Below are 23796 nucleotides of genomic sequence, written 5' to 3'. Positions count from 1 at the left end.
AGACCAATGGAACAAGATAGAAAGCCCAGAAATAAACCCATGCACCTGTGGGTACCTTATTTTTGACAAAGGAGGCAAAAATATACAATGGGGCAAAGACAGCCTCTTCAATAAATGGTGCTGGGAAAACTGGACAGCTACATGTAAAAGAATGAAATTAGAACACTTCCTAACACCATACCCAAAGGTAAACTCAAAATGGACTAAAGACCTAAATGTAAGACCAGAAACTATAAAACTCTTAGGGGAAAACAGGCAGAACACTCGATGACATAAATCAAAGCAAGATCCTCTATGACTCACCTCCTAGAGTAATGGAAATAAAAATAAACAAGTGGGACCTGATTAAACTTCAAAGCTTTTGCAAAGCAAAGGTAACTGTAAGCAAGGTGAAAAGACATCCCTCAGAATGGGAGAAAATAATAGCAAATGAAACAACTGACGAAAGATTCATTTCCAAAATATACAAGCAGCTCATACAACTCAGTACCAGAAAAACAACCCAATCAAAAAGTGGGAAAAAGACCTAAACAGACATTTCTCCAAAGAAGACATACAGATGGCTAACAAACACATGAAAAGATGCTCAACATCGCTTATTATATAGAGAAATGCAAATCAAAACCACCATGAGATATCACCTCACACCGGTCAGAATGACCATCATCAAAAACTCTACAAACAAAAATGCTTTAGAGGCTGTGGAGAAAAGGGAAGGCTCTTGCACTGTTGTTGGGAATATAAACTGATACAGTCACTATGGAAGACAGTACAGAGATTCCTTAAAAAACTAGGACTAAAACCACCATGTGACCCAGCAATCCCACTCCTGAATAAACCATGAAGTTGAAAAAGACACATGTATCCCATTGTTCATTGCAGCACTATTTACAATAGCTAGAACATGGAAGCAACCTAGATGTCCATCAACAGATTAATGGATGAGGAGCTGTGATACATATACACAATGGAATATTAGTCATAAAAAGGAATGCATTTGAGTTAGTTCTAATGAGATGGATGAACCTAGAACCTGTTAAACAGAGTGAAGTAAGTCAGAAAGAGAAAGATGAATATCATATACTAACGCATATTTCTCCACTCTTCTCCAGTAGCATACTGGGCACCTACCAACTTGGGGAGTTTATCTTTCAGTGTCATGCCTTTTTGCCTATTCATACTGTTCATGGGGTTCTTAGGGCAGGAATACTGAAGTGGTTTGCCATGCCCTTCTCCAGTGGACCACGTTTTGTCAGAACTCTTCTGCCATGACCCGTCTATTGTTGGTGGCCCTACGTGACAGCTCATAGTTTCCTTGAGCTAGACAAGGCTGTGGTCCATGTGATCAGATTGGTTAGTTTTCTGTGATTGTGGTTTTCATTCTGTCTGCCCTATGATGGATAAGAATAAGAGGCTTATGGAAGCTTCCTGATGGGAGAGACTGACTGAGGGGGAAACTGGGTCTTGTTCTGATGGTACAGGCCATGTTCAGTAAATCTTTAATCCAATTTTCTGTTGATGGGCAGGGCTGTATTCCCTCCCTGTTGCTTAACTTGAGGCCAAACTGTGCTGGAGGTAGTGAAGATGATAGCGACCTCCTTCAAAAGGCCCCATGCACGCACTGCTGCACTCAGTGCCCCCAACCCTGCAGCAGGCCACCGCTGACCCACGGCTCTGCCGGAGACTCCTGGACACTCATGGACGTGTCTGGGTCAGTTTCTTGTGGGGTCACTGCTCCTTTCTTCTGGGACCTGGTATGCACAAGGTTTTGTTTGTGCCCTCCAAGAATCTGTTTTCCTCAGTCCTGTGTAAGTTCTGGTGGTTCTATGGTGGGGTTAATGGTGACTTCCTCCAAGAGGGCTTATGCCATACCCAGGTCTGCTGCACCCAGAGTCCCTCCAGCAGGCCACTGCTGACCCGTACCTCCACAGGAGACACTCAGACACAGTTCTGGCTCAGTCTTTGTGGGTTGGGCATGCATTTTGTGACCTTCCCAGGTCTGAGCAGCTCAGGTGACCAATTGCTTGGAGATAGCACTGTCCCAGGTGGGCCATGTGTCTTAATCACCTCCTTGGTCCCGGCCACTTGGTTTGCCAGATGCACCGCAAGAGCAAAAACAACACCCAGTTGTGGATGTGATGGGTGATGGTAGTAAAGTCCGATGCTGTAGAGAGGAATATTGCATAGGAACCTGGAATGTTAAGTCCATGACTCAAGGCAAATTGGAAGTGGTCAAACAGGAGATGGCAAGAGTGAACATCAACATTTTAGGAATCAGTGACCTAAAATGGACTGGAGTGGGTGAATTTAATTCAGATGACCATTATATCTGCTACTGTGGCAATGACTCCCTTAGAAGAAATGGAGTAGCCATCATAGCCAACAGAAGAGTCCAAAATGCAGTATTTGGATGCAATCTCAAAAATGACAGAATGATCTCTGTTCATTTCCAAGGCACCATTCATTATCACAGTAATCCAAGTCTGTGCCCTGACCAATAATGCTGAAGAAGCTGAACAGTTCTATGAAGGACCTACAGGACCTTCTAGAACTAACACCCAAAAAAGGTGTCATTTTCACCATATGGGACTGGAATGCAAAAGTAGGAAGTCAAGAGATACCTGGAGTAACAGACATATGTGGCCTTGGAGTACAAAACAAAACAGGGCCAAGGCTAACAGAGTTTGCAAAGAGAACACACTGGTCATAGCAAACACCCTCTTCCAACAACACGAGAGAAGACTCTACACATGGACATCACCAGATGTCCAACACTGAAATCAGATTGATTATATTCTTTGCAGCCAAAGATGGAGAAGCTCTATACAGTCAGCAAAAAAAAGACCGGGAGCTGACTGTGGCTCAGATCATGAATTCCTTATTGCCAAATTCAGACTTAAATTGAAGAAAGTAGGGAAAACCACTAGACCATTCAGGTATGACCTAAATCAAATCCCTTATGATTATACAGTGGAAGTGACAATTAGAATCAAGGGATTAGATCTGATAGAGTGCCTGAAGAACTATGGATGGAGATTCGTGACTTTGTACAGGAGGCAGTGATCAAGACCATCCCCAAGTAGAAGAAATGCAAAAAGGCCAAATGGTTGTTTGATGAGGCCTTACAAATAGCTGAGAAAAGAAGAGAAGTGAAAGGCAAAGGAGAAAGGGAAAATATATACCCATTTGAATGCAGAGTTCCAGAGAATAGCAACAAGAGATAAGAAAGCCTTCCTCAGTGATCAATGCAAAGAAATAGAGGAAAACAATAGAATGGGAAAGATTAGAGATCGCTTCAAGAAAATTAGAGATCGCTCCCAGAAAATTAGAGATACCAAGGGAACATTTCATGCAAAGATGAGCACAATTAAGGACAGAAATGGTATGGACCTGACAGAAGCAGAAGATAAGAAAAGGCAGCAAGAATACACAGAAGAACTGTACAGAAAAGATCTTCACGACCAAGATAACCACGATGGTGTGATCACTCACCTAGAGCCAGACATCCTGGAATGCGAGGTCAAGTGGGCCTTAGGAAGCATCACTATGAACAAAGCTAGTGGAGGTGAAGGAATTCCAGTTGAGCTATTTCAAATCCTGAAAGATGACGCTGTGAAAGTGCTGCACTCAAGATGCCAGCAAATTTGGAAAACTCAGCAGTGGACTGGAAAAGGTCAGTTTTCATTCCAATCCCAAAGAAAGGCAATGCCAAAGAATGCTCAAACTACTGCACAATTGCACTCATCTCACATGCTAACAAAGTAATGCTCAAAATTCTCCAAGCCAGGCTTCAACAGTACGTGAACCGTGAACTTCCACATATTCAAAGTGGATTTAGAAAAGACAGAGGAACCAGAGATCAAATTGCCAATATCTATTGGATCATCAAAAAAGCAAGAATATTCCAGAGAAACATCTACCTGCTTTATTGACTACGCCAAAGCCTTTGACCGTGTGGATCACAACAAACTGTGGAAAATTCTTCAAAAGATGGAAATACCAGACCACCTTACCTCCTTCCTAAGAAATCTGTATGCATGTCAAGAAGCAACAGTTAGAACTGGACATGGAACAATAGACTGGTTGCAAATCAGGAAAGGAATACGTCTGGTTCCAAATCGGGAAAGGCAGTATATTGTCGCCCTGCTTATTTAACTTACATGCAGAGTACATCGTGCGAAATGCCAGACCGGATGAAGCACAAGCTGGAATCATGATTGCCGGGAGAAGTATCTATAATCTCAGATATGCAGATGATACCACCCTCATGGCAGAAAGCGAAGAACTGAACATTCTCTCGATGAATGTGAAAGAGGATAGTGAAAAAGTAGGCTTAAAACTCAACATTCAGAAAATGAAGATCATGGCATCTGGTCCCATCACTTCATGACAAATAGATGGGAAAGAGTGTGAGACTTTTATTTTGGGGGGCTCCAAAATCACTGCGGATGGTGACTATAGCCTTACAATTAAGACGCTTGCTCCTTGGAAGAAAAGCTATGACCAAGCTAGACAGCATATTAAAAAGCAGAGACATCACTTTGCCAACAAAGGTCCGTCTAGTTAAAGTGATAGTTCTTCCAGTGGTCATGTACGGATGTGAGAGTTGGACTATAAAGAAAGCTGAGCGCCAAAGAATTGATGCTTTTGAACTGTGGTGTTGGGGAAGACTCTTGAGAGTCCCTTGGACTGCAGGGTGATCCAACCAGTCCATCCTAAAGGAAATCAGTCCTGAATATTCATTGGAGGGACTGATGCTGAAGCTGAAACTCCAATACTTTGGCCACCTGATGCGAAAAACCAACTCATTGGAAAAGACCCTGATGCTGGGAAAGACTGAAGGCAGGAGGAGAAGGGGACGACAGGAGATGAGATGGTTGGATGGCATCGCTAGCGCGATGGACATGAATTGAGTAGGCTCTGGGAGTTGGTGATGGACAAGGAGGCCTGGCGTGAGGCAGTCTATGGGATCACAGAGTCAGACACGACTGAGCAACTGAACAGAACTAAACACATATACAGAATCTAGAAAAATGGTACTGAAGAATTTATTTGCAGGGCAGCAGTGGAGAAACAGACATGGAAACAGACTTATGGACATGGGGAGAGAGGAGGAGAGGGTGAGATGTATGGAGAGAGTAGCATGGAAACTTACATTGCCATATGTAAAATAGCCAATGGGAATTTGCTGTGTGTCTCAAGAAACTCAAACAGGGGCTCTGTACCAACCTAGATGGGTGGGATAGGAAGGTAGATGGGAGGGAGGTTTAGAAGGGAGGAGATACATACATACCTTTGGCTGATTCATGTTGAGGTTTGACAGAAAACAACAAAATTCTGTAAAGCAATTATCCTTCAATTAAATAAATAAATTTTAGAAAATGTTACGAAAATACTAGTTTTTATTTATCAGTGTAGCACAGGATCAAAAGGGTTAGTAATGTGCTGTTAGTGAAGGTTTGAGTAAATAACACACTCATGTTGCTGATGAGCCTATAAGTTGCATCCAGAAATAGAGGAATAACTTAACACTGTCAAGAAAAATTACATATGCATTCATCTTTTGACCCAGTAAGGCATCCTTTAGAAATTTAGTCCATGGGTAAATTAAATATTTGCATGTGTCATACATGCGTATTTGTGTGTGCATGCATGAGATTCTTGAAAAGAAACCTCCAAAACGTAGTAACATTGTTTGCCTTGAGTAAAGGTTGGAGTGAGATAGGGGTGATGATGGAAGTATACTTTTCACTATATCACTATATATCTTTTTAATTTTTCAAATTTTGAAGCTCATGAATTTTATACCAGTACAAACTTATAGATAAGAGATGAGAGGGAATGGAGAGTTCAGACACTTTGGAGGAATCATTACTTTTGAACCTTACAGTTTTGTGCTCTTTGTAGAGAAAGAGGCATTATTGGAGACTGGACAGCAAATGTCTTACACTGTTTCAAAATGAATCTGGATCAAAGTATTATAAGGTAAAAATTTCACATCTTTTAAAAATATGTACATTAAAATACTGTGTGTTTTCCAAATATATCCAAGTAATATTTATTAATTGTTATATTGGATTACAGCTGTTACAGCTCTGTGTAACATAGTTTCTAGAAGTCACTGTTAAGTTCCTTGTAAAAGCAAGTATCCTCTACCCCTCCATTTCACCCCTTGCAACAGCCTTGCTGCCGAAGTTATTTTTGTTGTTGTGCAGTTCTTTTTTTCTGGCCTGTCAGGTTGCTGCTGTTTTCCTTCTGGATACCAAGTGGTCCTCCATATCAGTGGATGTCTAGCCATTTTATATAAGGGACTTGACCCTTGCATACGAAAAGACAACTAGACTATGATTTAGATTAGACTATTAGAAGTCCTTTGATTATTGCTGATCAGAAGAAGCCATTGTGGTATTCAGCATTTCTCCCATTTTCCATTTTACCTTAGACCCCAATTCCCAGATGCTTCTTTTGGCTCTTCTTTATATAATTCTCTTTGCTCGACTTGCTCCACATTTTGCCATGTCACCAGTTGACACCAGAAAAAATTGTTAGTGTAGCAGTTGTATCAGGAAGAAAGAAAATAGAGACTAATGAATTGCTTTGAATTGGTTGGGTTTTTCTAAAGAAGTTTTCTGCTGTAGGAAGTAGACTAAACATAAATGATTGTTAAAGTTATGGACAGACCCAGAATAGAGCGCTACACTTGTACTGACATCCTCCTTTGCTTGCTGTTACTTCTGCCTCCTTCTCCTTTGGGGCCATATCTTGCAGATAGCGGCCAGTGGAGGAGTTGTTGAGTTGGCTTCCTGACAGCTAGGAAATGGCAGGTGTTGGCTATAGTAGCAACCGCCCTTCTGAATCCTTTCTTTCTAATGATCTGCTACAGTCCTGAATTACTAGCTTGGTTATTCTACCCCGTGCTCTCTGCCTTTGTCCTTGATGGACATGCAGATCATTCAGAGCAGATACCCTCGTAAGACTTAACTGTGTGTCCGTGTGCCACGTTCACATACTTGTGTTTGTCTTTAATGGTATTCATTAGAAATGCATATCTTTGATTGTTTAGTGTATTTGGAAAAAAACCCACATGCTCATGTTTCCTAATGCTTGGTTCTTTACTTCAGGAAATTCCACTTTCAGAAATTCTCCGCATATCTTCACCACAAGATTTCTCAAGCATTTCACAAGGCAGCAACCCACACTGTTTTGAAATCATCACTGATACTATGGTATACTTTGTTGGTGAGAACAATGGGGACAGCTCTCACAATCCTGTTCTTGCTGCCACTGGAGTGGGACTTGATGTAGCACAGAGCTGGGAAAAAGCAATTCGCCAAGCTCTCATGCCTGTGACGCCTCAAGCCAGCGTCTGTACTTCTCCAGGCCAAGGGAAAGATCACAGTAAGCAATAAGCTTCTTGATGACTTTTCTCCCTTTGGTTCTTAAGCATTTTGTGGGTGCAGTTGTGTTTCTGTATTTATTTTAAGCTTCATTTTTGTAATCAATACCATTAGTTAATTGCTTTATAAAATTATGTTGGTCATAGTATGTGCTTGCAGTCCCCAGAGCGAGGCTGCAGAGTCAAGTCTGCCTGCATTTAAAGCTTGGCTCTGCTGACCTGTTGTGTGATCCTGGCAAGTACTTTCCTTTTCTGTAACAATACCTACTGTATAGAGTTGTCAGCATTAAATGAAAGAGAACCGAAAGGGGTTAAGTGTAGCTAATAGTGTTAGGATTGTGCTTCATGGTGGGATTTTCAGTCTGTAAAGCATTGCAGTTCACATAGTACTTATGCGTGAAATCAGAAATGCTGCATTTGTTTTAACTGAATTAAAACATTCAGAAACATTAAAAATATTGAAACACATTTTCTTTGCACCAACAAAATTTATAAAATAAAACCTAAATTTGTTTGAAGTTTCAAGTGGATACTTAATCACAAAGCCATAGTAAAATGTCACTTCCCTGCACCCAACCCCCCCCCCCCCATTGGTATTATGTCATTTATGGTGAAACAGCTTTCATTCATTAGGCAAATACATTTAAATCGAAAGAGATGTCAGTCTCTTTTCTTTTTCAGCTGCACTGCACAGCTTGTGGGATCTTAGTTCCCCAACCAGGGATTGAGCCCAGCAGTGAAAGCACCGAGTCCTAACCCCTGGATGGTCAGGGAGTTCCCTCAACCAGTTTCTGTATGCCTTTTATTTCAGTTCAGCTATGCTGCTTTTTATACCTAATCTTGGCATTATGCTAGGCCCTGAGCTCGAATACAAAAGAAATACATAGATTTTTAAAGATAGGAAGGGAATAGGTACATAAAGCAGTAGAGTGCAAAAAGGAGGAGTGCATTTCTCAAGGAACTCAGATACAGATAGGAAGGTAAGTGGAGACTTCATGACAGAGGAGCCTGATTTGGACCTTGACCTCGGATCTCACGTGAGTTAGGATAGGCAGAGCTGACCAAGGGGTGTGCATGGAATTAAGGGGACATGTGATCAAAGGCATGAGGGTCATGACCATGAAAATGTTTGGTGCTGAATATTGATTCTGAAAGGGTGAATAAAATGGATAATCACAATGTTTCTTAAATTTGAGGGGATTTTAGAACTGTCTGATATTCTAATTGGACCTTTTACCCTAGAAAATAATGCAGATACATAACACAAATTTTATATATAATTGGATTTAGGGTCCTTCTCAAGCCCATCCATGGACTCTTCCCTAGGCTTATAAGTCCCTATGGACAGACTGCAAAAGGGCTAAGGGGGAATGAAAGCCCAGTTCTGCCGCTTTACTAGCTTCATGATCTTGGCCTCTTCAATTCTGTCATCTAAAAGGAGAATGATATAATAATTGCATATGATGCACTTAGCACCACTCCTGACCTAGTAGTGACACTATTACTGTGCTGCTGCTACTGCTGATGCTGCTGTCCTTCTAGCAGCCAGTCTGGAGCAGAGTTCTCCTGGGAAGTGATAGAAATGAAAACTGGATGGAGTTAAGACAGTGGAGGCCTTTGAAACAAAATAAAGATTGACTTAAACTGGAAAACTGGAGCTACTGAAAAGCAGAGTTTTAGGCTCATTCATTTTGTTGCTGCTGTGCCTTTTTGCTCTGTTGCATTAATGTTTGATTTTTGGGTTATTTAAGGTTGACTTAATATTTTAAAATTGACTTAATATTTTAAAATGGAGTTTCCACAGTCACTTACTTATTTTTTGATGTATAGTTGCATATATTTTCTTCTTAATGAAGTTTTATGTTTTTATATTTGGGATTATAAAAGAAATTTCATATCTTTTCCTTTGAGTTGTCACTGAGATTCTAGATGTTTGAGAACTAGTCTCTTGCTTTACTTTTCTAATTTCCCATTTTTCTTGTCAGTTACTTCCTTTGCTTACCAAAGTAATATAGACATTTAAACTTTATAGAAATATGTAATATAAAGTGAGAATCATGTGACGTGTATCCCTATTCCCAATTGTATATCTCCCCCCTCAGAAAACCATTGTTAATAGTTTGGTGTATATTTCTTGATTTGGGGATGGCTTGGGAAGAGGGGAGTCTATTCTATTTGTACGGTCTTGTTATATTTTTATTTTCACAAAAAAAGTCATGTTTGTTGTAAAAGATGTATGATCTTTCTACAACTTGATTTTATGAACTATTTAATATATATCATATATTTCAAAATTATATGTTTATATAATTTTAATGTTTTATGACCATAATGCATACTTTCTATACATTTTTTAAACAGTATAGAAGCATATAAAAAAATCTTTGTTCCTCAACCCCAGCTCTCTCCCTCACCAGAAGTGATCATATTTTGTTTTTGATTCATTTGCCACTACCCTGAAACTTAACCTTTTTAACTTAATAATATAAATAGCTTTCTGACTCAGTACTTATACAGCCCTGCATCCTTAAATGTGTAGATAGTATTCTTTTGTATGGATGTGTATTCTGTCTTACCAGTTTCCTGTTTTGGATTAGTATTATTTATGGATAAATTTTGTTTTCATGTAATGATATTAACTGTATGTTAGCTAGTTTTTAAAATTTAAGGTACTGTAAGCATTCACATGTCAAAATATTTAGTATTACTAAGTTATACTAACAGTTTTTTTCCCCATACATCATTCATTTTACAGAAGATTTGTCTACCAGTATCTCTGTATCTAATTGTCAGATCCAAGAGAATGTGGTAAGTAAATATTACAGTTAAAATATGCAGATTGGGTAATTCAGGAAAATAAAATGTGAAAGTCTTAACTAGAAAATAAGTTTATAAGCCAGAGTACTGTGCAGTTTGCCTGAAGACACTAGACTGAACTGTGGGTGATAACTTCCTGGAGGAGTTCTGCTTTATGAAGGAAACTGAGGCAGTTTCCTTTTAAATTATGAAAATAAAGTTAACTTTTTCATAAGTGACATTAGAAATTACAGAGTGATAGACTAGTTCAAAGAGAAGAGAGAGGCTACTTTCTGGGTCAGAGCAGGGAAAACTTCCTAAAGGGAGTAAAACTTGAAATATACTTAAAAAGAGTTTTGACATGAGTGCCGAGAGGATGGCGGTGAGAGAAAATTTCATGGAAGTACAGAGAAGCAGAAAATGCAAGATTTTAAGGCAGAGTGAGGACTCAGTTTAGCTGGTACATGTAGGGGTTTACATTAGGGGTCAGCATACTTTCTATAAGGGGATGGAAGTAAATATTTCAGGCTTTGCAGACCATATACAGTTACGAACTCAACTCTGCTGCCATTGTGAGAAAGCCATAGTCAGTACATACAGGAATGAGCTTGACTGTTTTCCAGTATAAGTTTTTTGTGAACAGTTATATTTGAATTTCATATAATTTCATGTTTTACAAGATGACATTATTTTGATTTTTTTTAACCATTTAGAAATGTAAACTGTTCTTAGTTCAGGAGCCATACAGAAAGAGGCAGCAGGCTGGATTTGGCCCACAAGCCTAGTTTGCCGGCTCCTGTATTAGTTAGAAAAAAGGCTAGAAAAAGGAGTCCCAAAGCTGTATATAAATGTATTTGATTCAAATCTCTCTTACTCTTCAACTTGGGGCATCCAGCTGTTACTGTTCAGTAACATAAATGTTGGGTTTTCTAAGATTGTAGTAGAAACTGGATATCCAGTTGTGTTGTGGGAGATGGAGGGTTTCAGGGAGATTTGATCTGTGTGGCTCTTGTCCAGGTAGCACGTGTGCATGTGCAGTTGCTTCAGTCATGTCCGACCCTGTGGACAGCAGCCTACCAGGCTTCTCTGTCCATGGGATTTTCCAGGCAAGAATATTGGAGTGGGTTGGTAGGTAGCATAGGAACCAGATTACTGGGGAGAGAAAGAAGTTTTCTCATTTCATTTTTACAGATGAAAAGACCACGTCCCAGGGAATTCAGCTTATTAAAGATTACCTAATTTAAATGGAAATTAGGGTTTGTGGAAGTACTGATTTTTATATGCCAGGCACTAGACTTGACACTTTGTGTATCTTCATAAAATTCCAGTAAGATAGATGTTACTATATCTGCTTTACTAATGAGGGAATGAGGCCTTGAATAAACTTGGTTTATTCAATCCAGTGACTACCATGAGAAGGCACTGTCTGGGAATGTAACATTGAACAAAATGGGTGTAGTCCCTGGCTTCATGGAGACTGTAGCACGTACCCAAATGACACCTTGACCAAGGATCTGTGGGAAGGATTGGAGAAAGCTTTCTAAGAATATTCTGACAGCAGCAGCCACTAATGGGGAAAAAAAAGGAAAGGGAAGGAAGAAGATAGAGGAGTAGATATGAGTTACACATACTCTTTTCATCAGTCTTTCAAAATAAGTCTGATCTCAAAAATATAAAACTTTTGAGTTTTTCTTTCAAGTCAAAGATAGCAAGTCTCTTTAATAGTAAAGTTGGTAAAACTTTTTTCTTAATTCTAGTTCTTATGTTAATTTACTTTTTATAGATCACTACTTAATAAATATATTTTTTAATACAAATCATGTTTCCCCCAGTGGTGGTCTTACAGAATACATTATAGTTGTACAGTAAGAGTCATAGTAAAGTTGGTCTTTTTTAGGACAGAGAATGTCTGTATTTCATAAAGTATTTTGTGAAAAAGAAATCCCTCAACCATAAAAACTGAAATGTATTTAAGTATTTGAATGATAAGAATCAGAGATATTGACATGGTTTCATGGAACTAATAACACTATTCTTTCCCAAATAGGACATCAGTGCTGTTTACCAGATCTTTGCAGATGAGGTGCTTGGTTCAGGCCAGTTTGGTATCGTCTATGGAGGTAAGGACTTCCCTAGTGGCTCAGACGGTAAAGCGTCTGTCTACAATGCAGGAGACCTGCGTTCGATCCCTGGGTTGGGAAGATCCCCTGGAGAAGGAAATGGCAACCCCCTCCAGTACTATTGCCTGGAAAATCCCATGGATGGAGAAGCCTGGTAGGCTACAGTCCATGGGTTCCCAAAGAGTTGGACATGACTGAGCGACTTCACTTCACTTCATGGAGGTAAGCAGGTGCAGCCTTTTGCATGTTGTAGATAATGTAGAGAATTAGGAAATTTAAAAACCATCTGCCAATTGTTAGCATGTTTTCACAATTTTGCAAGTGGTTTCTTCCTCAGAGATTAATCTGCATAATTTTAGAAAAGTCCTTTTCACTATGCTGCTGCCGCTGCTGAGTCGCTTCAGTCGTGTCCGACTCTGTGCGACCCCATAGACGGCAGCCCACCAGGCTCCTCTGTCCCTGGGATTCTCCAGGCAAGAACACTGGAGTGGGTTGCCATGTCCTTCTCCAATGCATGAAAGTGAAAAGTGAAAGTGAAGTCACTCAGTTGTGTCCGACTCTTAGGGACCCCATGGAAGTATTAATTTCTTAATTTAAATGGAAAACTTTAAAAAGAAACAGAGAATCAGAAAATTCACAATAGTTTTCATCGTTTCTTGTAGCTTACACAGAAAGATGTTTGTGTGGTTTGAAGTTTATGTTGGATTCTGAGAGTTCATTTATTGAAGTATGTGCCCCACTGGTTTTCCCACACAGTTGCCCATTTGTCTGCGGTTGGCACAAATGGTGTATCACGTCTGAACACCTGAAATCTTATCTCACTCTCTGACTTACATTGCCGAAGCCTTTTAACCTCACTGTGCTCAGTATCTTCATCAGTTTAATGGGGCTTATACAACCTGGCTTGTATATTAATTAACATATGTAAAGCTACTTTACGAGTTATGATGCAAGGTAGAAAAGTAATGTTAAACCCTTTGCATTCTTCACCACGACTAGTTGGCGTTTCTGCTTGAACATTTACCCTAATATATAATTAAATCACCCTGCAAAGAACCTAGAGTAAAATGAATTCCATGGTAGTGTTTGTATCTTGACAGAATTTCTGAAGACTATATCACATAGTTAACTTTCATTTATTTAATAAGGTGGATTATTTTTCAGCAGACAAGTTCATTCAAATTTCCTGCTATTGCAAATAATAAAACAGCCTTTATTAGAGGCAGCTATATAAGGGAAAATTATAGTAATTATAGGTGAGTGATGGAGAAAGACCAAAATGAGCCTGCCCCCTAAAAGAAATACAAAAGTAAATACATATCAATTTCAGTTTGTGGACCACTTCCTAATGAAACTTCTGTATTGTATGTGACATCAATTTGCATCTTCTTTCTTACCTGGACTTTTTTGAAAAATAGGAAAACACAGAAAGACTGGAAGAGATGTGGCTATTAAAGTAATTGATAAGATGAGATTCCCTACAAAACAGGAAAGTCAGCTCCGTAATGAAGTGGCTATTTTACAGGTAAAAAGTTGCTTTGTATTGGTTTTAATTTTTGATTTATGAGTTTTTAAATCCAAGTCTGTCTAGTGAACTGGTAAGATTTGGTTTTTGTTTTCTTTGTTTGCATTTTATAACATTTTGGCTCAGTGAGAGGCCAGTGAGCTTCTGAATTGACTCCCTTTTTTTTAAAAAAAAGCAAAATTACGTTACAGTAATCTAGGAGTTAAAAGGACTGACATCATGGTAGTAGGTTGTTTGGAACACATTTTCATAAGTAAAGTCTTAAATTTAAAAAGCTCAAATTTCATTCTTAACTCATCACTTCATGAACTAAAAACACTTTGATACTTCTGCCACCCCATTTCATTATAACAGTTTAATCCATCGAGCTATACTTTTAAAGATACATTGGCAATGAGTTAAATTCCATAAAATAAATTACTGTGAGTTTTTATTCTCATGTAACATGTTTATCTGTTTTGGAAGTCATCTAGAAGATTAAAAGTTAGCTTTATTTTTCTGAATACCTTTAATTTATAATATGCAAATGTTTATTGATTCATTGTGTAGCTTTTGCATGGTATTTAAGAAAATGTAATAGTTAATGCTGTCAGAGCCCTATTTGCTTGTGGGTGAAGTTCAAGAAGACACAGCCTATTGAACCTGGTGCTTCTTTGGAGAAGAAGGTAAGAAAGTTGTAAACATGTAATTAATTTTACATTTATTACATTACTGGTCACTATTACTAACACCTGCCTCACTTTTTCCCAGATGATCAAAAGATGGTGGTCTGCAAGCTACCTGTGGTCCCTTCAAGGCTGCCTCCTCCTATGAAGCTACCTTTAAAATAGTCTGAATAGTCTCATTCAGACTCTGCATTAGGGTTTGAAAATATTGTTAGAGATCTTTTTTCATATCTAATTTTGGACTCTTTCTCAATATCCAGTTTTTATGCAAAAAATAAATATTAAGGATTTATTTATAAGACTTGATTTCTCCTTGTCACTTTTTAAAATTGTATTGTAGTTGATTTACAATGTTGTGTTAATTTCTGCTCTACAACAAAGTGACTTATACACACACACACATATATATATATTCTTCTCCATTATGGTTTATCATAGGATATTGAATATAGTTCCCTGTGCTGTACAGTAGGACCTTGTTGTTTATCCATCCTATGTGTACTAGTTTGCATCTGCTAATCCCAAACTCCTAATCCATCCTTCCCCCACCTCTTTTCCCCCAGTCTGTTCTTTATTTCTGTGAGTCTGTGTTTCATAGAAATGTTCATTTGTGTCAAACTTTAGATTCCAGATATAAGTTCTCTGTGTAACTTTGATCACAAATACAGCTCTGAACTAAATACTGAAGCTTATTTCTCCCATGTTACCAACTGCAGATGTTAATAAAACTAAGTTTAGGAATTTGCAGGTAATATACAATGTAAACACTTTATTATTATAGCACTCTGGTTCTTTTCATTGATATTGCCTGACTAGGAACATAATTAAATAATTGTACTATGGGGGATTTTGTTACTTTTATTTCATAAGGATGTGGTAATGTAAAATCTTTTGTTATTGCCTGAGGAGGGTAGTAAAGTAGGGGGAGAAAAGATGAAGTGCTCTCCTGGCTCCCTATGTAAATGGGAAATTCAGTATTTTCCCCTTCTCTTCTTGGAAATCACCCAGAAGCTATAAGAAAAATGATAAACAGAAAAGCATACTCTAATATAGATAGAAGAGAGTTCAGATACACAAAATAGGTATAACTTTTTCCCAAAACAGTGGAGATGGACCGGGCAGATGTAGGAAGAGGCACCACAACAAGAACTGGTTTTGCTGGCTCTTTCTGAGGTCTACAGTCATGACAGCCTCCCTGGGTTTCTCTCAGATAGAAGAAAGTGAAGGGGCGTCATGACCTAGTAAGATTTAATTCAAGAGAAAACATGAAATGAATTAAGAAGGGCACTCTCAGTGGAAGAGTGCAAATCACGCTAAACCAAATGACGTCAATAACTTTAAAGGAAAACTAGTGACCATACAGGGAGGAACAGACAAATACATAAAGTCCATGACAGATGAAGTAGACAAAGCTAAGTAAGAACAGAAGAGGCCTAAACATTATAAGGTAGATCTAACCAGTTTATATTGAACTCTGTACCCACAAATAAATAAATACTTTATTAGCTAAAAAACGTTTTTTATCTTAATGTACTAAAACTGCAAATATATTATAAAACTGGGGGAAAAAAATCTCCCACCACCTGAAAAAACTTTTTAAAGTCTTAATTCTTGAATCAGAGAGCAAAATCATGACCCAAGTATTTAGAAAATAATTGTGAAAATACTGTTTATCAGAGCTTTTAAACTACTACTCATAGAAATGTCAAATACTTAATGAGGAAGGAATGAAAATAAATGAACTGAGTCCAACTCCAGTTAAAGGATGAACAGTCAACCTGAGGAAAACAGAATTAACAAAGATAAAACTGGAAGTTAATAAATTTAGTACAGTAAATCCAAAAGCTGGTTAGCTAGTGGGTGGGGTAGCAACAAACTAAGTGTCCAACTGAATCAAAATACAAGAAAATACAAAAACATTTTGGGAGGATGATCACAAATAATGAAAAAAATTAAGGAAATCTTAAGATACTGTCTTGGTGGCTCAGCTGGTAAAGAATCCGCCTGCAATGCGGGAGACCTGGGCTCAATCCCTGGGTTGGGAAGATCCCCTGGAGAAGGGAAAAGCTACCCACTCCAGTATTCTGGCCTGGAGAATTCCGTGGACTGTATAGTCCATGGGCTCACAAACAGTTGGACACGACTGGGTGACTTTCACTCACTAAGATGCTATCTTGTGCAACTCTGTTTAGATAAACTTGAAAGCCTGGAGAAAATGATTAATTCTATGAAACTATAATTTACCAAAACAGACTCCAGAGGAAATAGGACATTAAACAAATAGAAAAAGTTGTTAATTATGTTACAGCATAGTTCTGTTTTTGTGTGTTCATGCATATGTTCTCAAGGATGGCAGGGGTTGGGGGTGAGAAACTTGAGAGGTGATTTGACTGCAGTGTATAGGGGACAGCCAGCCACACTTACAGCTCTAAGTGGATCAGAGTTAGGACATTTTGAATCTTCTGCTTACTGCCATTATCATGCCCCACCACTGGGGTATTTCACTTTATCTACTGTAAGATTGTGTCACTTTTTATTTTGCCACCTGGAACACCACCATTAAATTGTTTTAAGCTGATGATAAACAATATTTACTTTGTGCTTGCTGTGCATTTTCTAAACACTTCTAAAACACCAACCATGATTCAGAAGTTAAGCTAAAGTGGACTAAGACACGGTCTCTGCTGTCAGCACTGTACTAGAGAGTAAGGTAGTGTACATGTAGTACAGCACCGCAGGATAAGCACCACTGCGTGGGGAGTGCAGGGGCGGCTGCTGGTCCAGAAGAGCCAGTGTGAGCGAAAATTGAGCCATTACAGCGGGGACTGAGGATGGCGGATTCAAAACACAGTTGAGACATGGGGCCCAGGCTGGAAAACCGTTTGCCCTCTTGGCATAATTAGATATCCACAGTGTGAGAAAAAAAAGCATAAGAAAAAACTATTTCTGTTAATAAGGATTAAAACATTTAATCACTTGGGCCAGTATTTAAGAACATTTAAGTTTGAATAAGAAAAATGAAACCAGGTTATTGAAGATACTAAAATTCACCCAGAAATTTAGATTTATGTCCAGAAATAACCATTAAATGTTTTTGAGTATGGCTGGCTTCTCAGATTCACTTTTGAGGAAGTTTTGTTTAATACCACTAAGATAGTTTGCTTTTTTTTTTTAACTGTCACATTCAGCTTTGTGTTTTTCAAACCTGTGAGCCTGAAAGTGAAAGCCACTAAGTCGTGTCCAGCTCTTTGTGACCCCATGTACTATACAGTCCATGGAATTCTCCAGGCCAGAACACTGGAGTGGGTAGCCTTTCCCTTCTCCAGGGGATCTTCCCAACCCAGATTTCCCGCATTGCAGGTGAATTCTTCATGAGCTGAGCCACAAGGGAAGCCCAGGAATACTGGAGTGGGTAGCCTATCCCTTCTCCAGCAGATCTTCCCGACCCAGGAATCAAACTGGGGTCTCCTGCATTGCAGGTGGATACTTTACCAACTGAGCTATCAGTGAAGCCCCAACCTGTGAGCCTAATAGTGCTTAAGAAAAATCGGGTGATGGTGGTAGAGATGTTGAACCTGAAATAGGGAAGACCAAATCAAGATATAATATGAGATCAGGACTTAGATAAGTAACTACCTTAAAGACAAAGCCACCTGTTGAGCCAAGACCTTTACAGACAGCCCTGAAGAACCAAATCTCTGTGTAATTGGCTAAAACTTTGATTGGCAGTTGGTGCCTATTTGTGGATAGCATAAAGTTAGAATACCATCAGAAGACTAAAAAGATGAGAAGAAAGGAAAAGCAGTCATGGACAAGGGTAGTTATATAACCAAACTGGGAAAACATTCTTTCCCTTCCCGTGCATCTTCTCTTCAGTACAGAACTTTGAAAATCAAACTCCATGATCCTTTTTATTTTGTTCGCTTTTATTTTTCTGAACTATCTTTTGTGCCATTATTCCATACAGTTAATTGCAGTACATTGTTAGATATTTGCATAGTAAAACTTTACCCAAGTTGGTCACATAATGTTCTGCAACTCTTCAGAATTTGCACCATCCTGGGATTGTAAACCTGGAATGTATGTTCGAAACCCCGGAACGAGTTTTTGTAGTGATGGAAAAGCTACATGGAGATATGCTGGAAATGATTTTATCTAGTGAGAAAAGTCGACTTCCAGAACGAATAACTAAATTCATGGTTACACAGGTATTTTAAACTTCTTTTTTTTTTTTGAAACTAGAGAAAAATTAAGAACTATGAGAAATAGTAGTGCTTTTCACATATTGGGATATTGTGGGTGTTGTTACTTTGAAGAAGACAATAACACCTACAGTTAAATCTTGATGAACTGTAATGGACTTTTCAAATTATTATACCATTCGGGGGGTCCAATTAGGATTTAGCTGTGACTTTTCCAGGAACAGAAAAAAATTCTCTTTTCTTCAATAACAGATACTTGTTGCTTTGAGGAATCTGCATTTTAAGAATATTGTGCACTGTGATTTAAAGCCAGAAAATGTGCTGCTCGCATCAGCAGAGCCGTTTCCTCAGGTGAGCTATTCTCCAGAGCCTTTTTAAAGTATGGTTTTGAGTATCTGTGTGACAGCATTATGAAGCACACATGTAATGCAAGGCAGTGCTGTAGGTTCAGTTCATAACTATCTACAGAAATAAAGCTTTCAGCTTGTAACTACCGGGGAGGATTTAGACCTGACTAATTTGAGTTGAGACTTTACGAATTATCGATATATTGTTTGTTTTCATGAAGACTTTTTACACCTGATGACTTTTTAGACCAGTTCTTAAGGAGTCATTTTTTGTGATTTGTGCACAGTTCACCACTCCCCTGTGGTTTGGGAATGAAGTAGGAAGAGGTAGCCTTGGTTGGTGCTTGGTCCTCAGGACAAATTCCCTATGAAATAAACAGAGATAATCCTGAAATGGGAAGATGAGATTTTGGCTGAGGCAGGCAGCCAACGCTCCCTCTTTGGAGTACTGTATTTCAAACAGTCTCAGCAAAACCCATGGAAGAATTACATTTCCCATCACCACCGGGGCTCACATACGTATGATGATAATGTGTCTCCTGCATGTGATATACACATTTTGTTTTTTACTTGGTTAAATTTTTATTTCATTAAAACGTGTTCATCTTGATTCAGATTTATCTCATAACCTAAAAATGGTTCTTAACCCAAAGTCTGAATCATTTATCCTAAGGACTATACATTGGTGGTGCCTGTGAATGTTTCTCATGACTGTCATCAACTCGAATAATTTATTTCCAAGTTATTGTTTATGTGCACTTATTTAAAAAACAATTAGACAAGAGGCTAGAATAAGGGCAACAGATGACTATTCAGTTGGTAAATACAACTCAGATTGTCTTTCAAAGAAAGATACTTTTAAAAATTATTCAACTCTTTTACCTTTAAGGAAATAATCATATTCCTCTTAGAATGCATATGAGAATAAAAGTAATCCCCTGTCTTTATGAGGTCAAAAAGGTGCCATGAGCTTTGATGCTATATTTTAAATAAAGTGCTTCCATATATTATTTCATTTGATCTACAAAGGAGTATGGGCAAAGGATGCACACCCCTCCAGCTAAGGTTAAAACTTGAACCTTCTGACCTCCGTTAGGATCAAAGGGAAAATAATGTCATTTATTTGATACCATTTTTTTTTTTTAATCAAATGCCAGCCATGGCCACTCTTTTTTCAGTTGCCAAACTGCCAAGTCATCTTTATCAAAATATTAGCTGAAATATGGCATTTAATGAGGGGGAAAAGAAGAGTTCACATTTCTTCATGGTTGATAATCCTATTCTTCAAATAGGATTTGAATCTCAGAGGAAGTAGCCAAATTCAGTAATGACACAAAACAAACATCATAAAAACATGTATGAAGGTCCATCTTTGCTTTCCAGTCATTATGTGTATCACTGGTTTTGAGAGGCCAAATCCCCCATCTCTCAGTTCATCTTAACGTTTTTAGTGAAGACATTTTGTGAATCTGGGCATTTCCCTCAGGGAAGTACTTGGCATTTGCTGTTCAGCATTGACATATCCTTAATCACCAGAATTAGAACCTCTGCTAGAGGAATAGGCAGCAAGCTCATTATATTTCCAGAGCTTTCTTTCCAAAAGAGCATGGTAGTGACTATGGCTACCCTCAGACATAACTCTTTAAATCTAAACATCTAACTAGCAATCTTTTGTTCCATAGTCATAGAAAAGCTACTCTTAATTCTTTCAAGCAATCTCTAGTATTACTCTTTTACTGGCCACATTAATAGTTATCTTTTAACACACCTGAGGTGGTATGTGTATACTTGCCAATATATAGTGACCTTGGGAAGAGAGATTCTAGGATTAAGTAAAATAAAGGGTAAGTTTTTAAATATCATAACTTACTTTTCATTTAGCAAACACTTGAGTACCTTTATACAGGCACTGTGAGGCCACTGAGGATTTAAAAATAATTCCTGCTTACAGATAGAAAGGGGTCTCCTTAAAAGCTAAATGATAAATGATCAGCACCCTCCATTTCATCAAAAATGATGAGCACTGATAACACCAGTCTGGTATTTGACATTCTGGAAGCTAAACTTCAAAAGTGATTGTTTGAAATGAGCATTTAGCAAAGTTCTTCATACTGTTAGTAATGGATCATAGGGTTATAAATGTATCTTCCTTTTGGGAAAAGGGTATTTTACAATTTCCGTATATATGATCTTTTGACATTCATAATCAATACAGTTGGCAGATGTGTTTAAATGATTCCATATCATATTTAGGGACAGGTATGTATAAATAAATTGATACATATATTTTTATCTGTATCAATAATATAAAATTAACATCATCCTTAATTTCCAGGTGAAGCTATGTGACTTTGGGTTTGCACGCATCATTGGTGAAAAGTCATTCAGGAGATCTGTGGTAGGAACTCCAGCATACTTAGCCCCTGAAGTTCTTAGGAGCAAAGGTTACAACCGTTCTCTAGATATGTGGTCAGTGGGAGTTATCGTCTATGTGAGCCTCAGTGGCACATTTCCTTTTAATGAAGATGAAGATATAAATGACCAAATCCAGAATGCTGCATTTATGTACCCACCAAATCCATGGAGAGAAATTTCTGGTGAAGGTAAAAAAAAGAAATTTAATTTTTGGTCTGTGCCTCTTAGTTTAAAAACCTTCATGGTTCCAAATCACCCTGTTTTGACATCTCTTTTTAATATTTCCCATTCATCTTCCAAATTCAGCTATTTATCATTGTTTCAAGAATACTTCCTTTTATATATTGTTTCTTTATCTTGCTAATAGTTTCCAGGCAGGGCACGGATCCAGGTCCCAACTGCCTCATTTCCAAACTACTGAAACAGCTTTTTAATTGTCCTCCCCAGTCACCACTGCCAAGTCCGTCTTCTGGAAATTCTCCTTTCATCTAACTGTGCTCCCAGACACCTCAGCCTCCCTGTAACCAGGCTGCATCTGTAGGTCTCTGTGATGTGGCCCAAGTTCTCACCTTCTGGTCTCATCTGCTACTACTGCCTACACGAGCTGCTTTCAGCCGTTTGCTGCATTTTGCCTGACCTCTTCCCTGCCTACTCTCCTCCTTGCTGTCGGAACCCTTCCAGCCCTTCAGAGATCCCTGATCTTGTGGCTCATCTGTGAAGTCTTCTCTGAACTCCTCCAAACTGTATGATCTACTTAGGCTACTAGTTGGGCCTATTTTTCCTGAAAAAAAAATCTTATCTTTTCATAGTCACTTTTCTTATCTTCACCACAAAACATTTTTTAAAATTCTGCCAAGTATGAGACCTAATCATAGGGATTAATAAAACTGGGAAAAGTTTGAGGGACAACATGTAAATAGTAGGCTTACTTGTTAATGAAGAGATCTGATGGGAGAAGTATATATGAGGGATTGGGGATGTTGCCAAAGTCACCTTAGAGCCCCTTGGACAGTGTGGTCTATAGACCTCTTAATCAGAATCACTTGGTGAGGTTATTAAAAAGACCCCCTGGCTCCGTCCCTAAGACTCAGACTCACCAGCTGTACTGTTACTCAGGAATGCATTTTAGTAAACACTCTGAATGATCCTGATGCACATAGCAGACTTCCATTTAAGGAACAATGGATATTTAGAATATAGGGAAACTAGTAGTTAAAATACTTTGGGGAGAAAAAACAGGGTGAAAAAAATCTAGAAGATTTTGACTGGTATGACGGTATATAGAACTAGAAATTGTATAAGTCATTAGTTTGGCTCATCCCTGGATGCAGACCTTAGTAACAATTGCCTTGTTACATAAGGATATTGTCAGTGTGTAGTTACATGGTTGCTTTGGTTTTGTAGTTAGCCCACTTCTCCAAATAACTGGATAAAATATGCATGCTAAGACCTCACCACATACACCAAAATACCATGAACTTATTAAAGACCTGTTAAGTATGAACTTTCGGTAGGACGTTATTGCCTCACTATAACTACGTCTGCAGGAGCAAGGCAAGGGCTTTGGCTGTTTTGCAGACCAAGCCCAAGACTAGAGAATAGCATAGCATCCTTGTGGAGGAAAAAACAACAGCAAAGCAAGACTGTAAAGAGAGTCTCTTTTATTCATTTTTAAAAGTAATGGTTAATTCTTAGCACATAAAAGCACCATTCTGAGCCCTTTGTGTGTATTAAGTTTATTTCATCTTCTCAACTACTTCATTTTACAGATGAGCAACCAGGCACAGTGCAGTTTAGTAACTGACCCCATGTCACACACAGTAACAACTTGGGCTCAGGCAGGCAGGCTCCAGTCTATACTTTTAACTTGTATTCTGTACTATCTCCTTAATAAACCAGGTACACTGAATTCACTAAATATTTATCAGTCACTAATGTGTTAGCTTAAAGGCTATGTCCTTGAGAAGCAAAAATCCTCAACCCTATATTTCTATGGATTGAACTGCCTTCTAGGCAGTGTCACAGGTTTGGGGTGGTCAGTGCTCAGATTCACATATCTAATTTTGTCTTTTCCCTTAGCAATTGATTTGATAAACAACCTACTTCAAGTGAAGATGAGAAAACGTTACAGCGTAGACAAATCTCTTAGTCATCCCTGGCTGCAGGTAAAAACAATGTATTTCTCTTTGGCAATCTTCATTTGAGCAGTTCATGGGGATTTGTCTTACTTTAATGAAACCACTCTTCAAAGATCATCAGATTCTACATGTCTTAGGGCCTTATGGTGTTTATTTCACCTTTTTGTAAGGTGAGCATAACACACTATATTG

General features: G+C 38.5%; 1 protein-coding gene across 1 annotated transcript in view; it reads left to right on the top strand.

Annotated features, from left to right (window-relative positions):
• PRKD3 (protein kinase D3) overlaps positions 1–23796 on the top strand; it is a 75118-nt gene that overhangs the window by 50275 nt on the left and 1047 nt on the right. The window contains exons 9-17 of the mRNA XM_052647459.1: positions 5908–5985; positions 7122–7398; positions 10152–10204; positions 12240–12312; positions 13731–13837; positions 18549–18710; positions 18957–19055; positions 21387–21654; positions 23546–23631. Of these exons, the coding sequence (XP_052503419.1) occupies positions 5908–5985; positions 7122–7398; positions 10152–10204; positions 12240–12312; positions 13731–13837; positions 18549–18710; positions 18957–19055; positions 21387–21654; positions 23546–23631 (1203 nt within the window). The remainder of the gene's footprint in view (positions 1–5907; positions 5986–7121; positions 7399–10151; positions 10205–12239; positions 12313–13730; positions 13838–18548; positions 18711–18956; positions 19056–21386; positions 21655–23545; positions 23632–23796) is intronic.

This window comes from Budorcas taxicolor, chromosome 11, assembly GCF_023091745.1.
Source record: "Budorcas taxicolor isolate Tak-1 chromosome 11, Takin1.1, whole genome shotgun sequence".
Taxonomy (NCBI): Eukaryota; Metazoa; Chordata; class Mammalia; order Artiodactyla; family Bovidae; genus Budorcas; species Budorcas taxicolor.
Note: the sequence above shows the minus strand (reverse complement) of the source record. Positions and strands in the feature narration are given on the sequence as shown.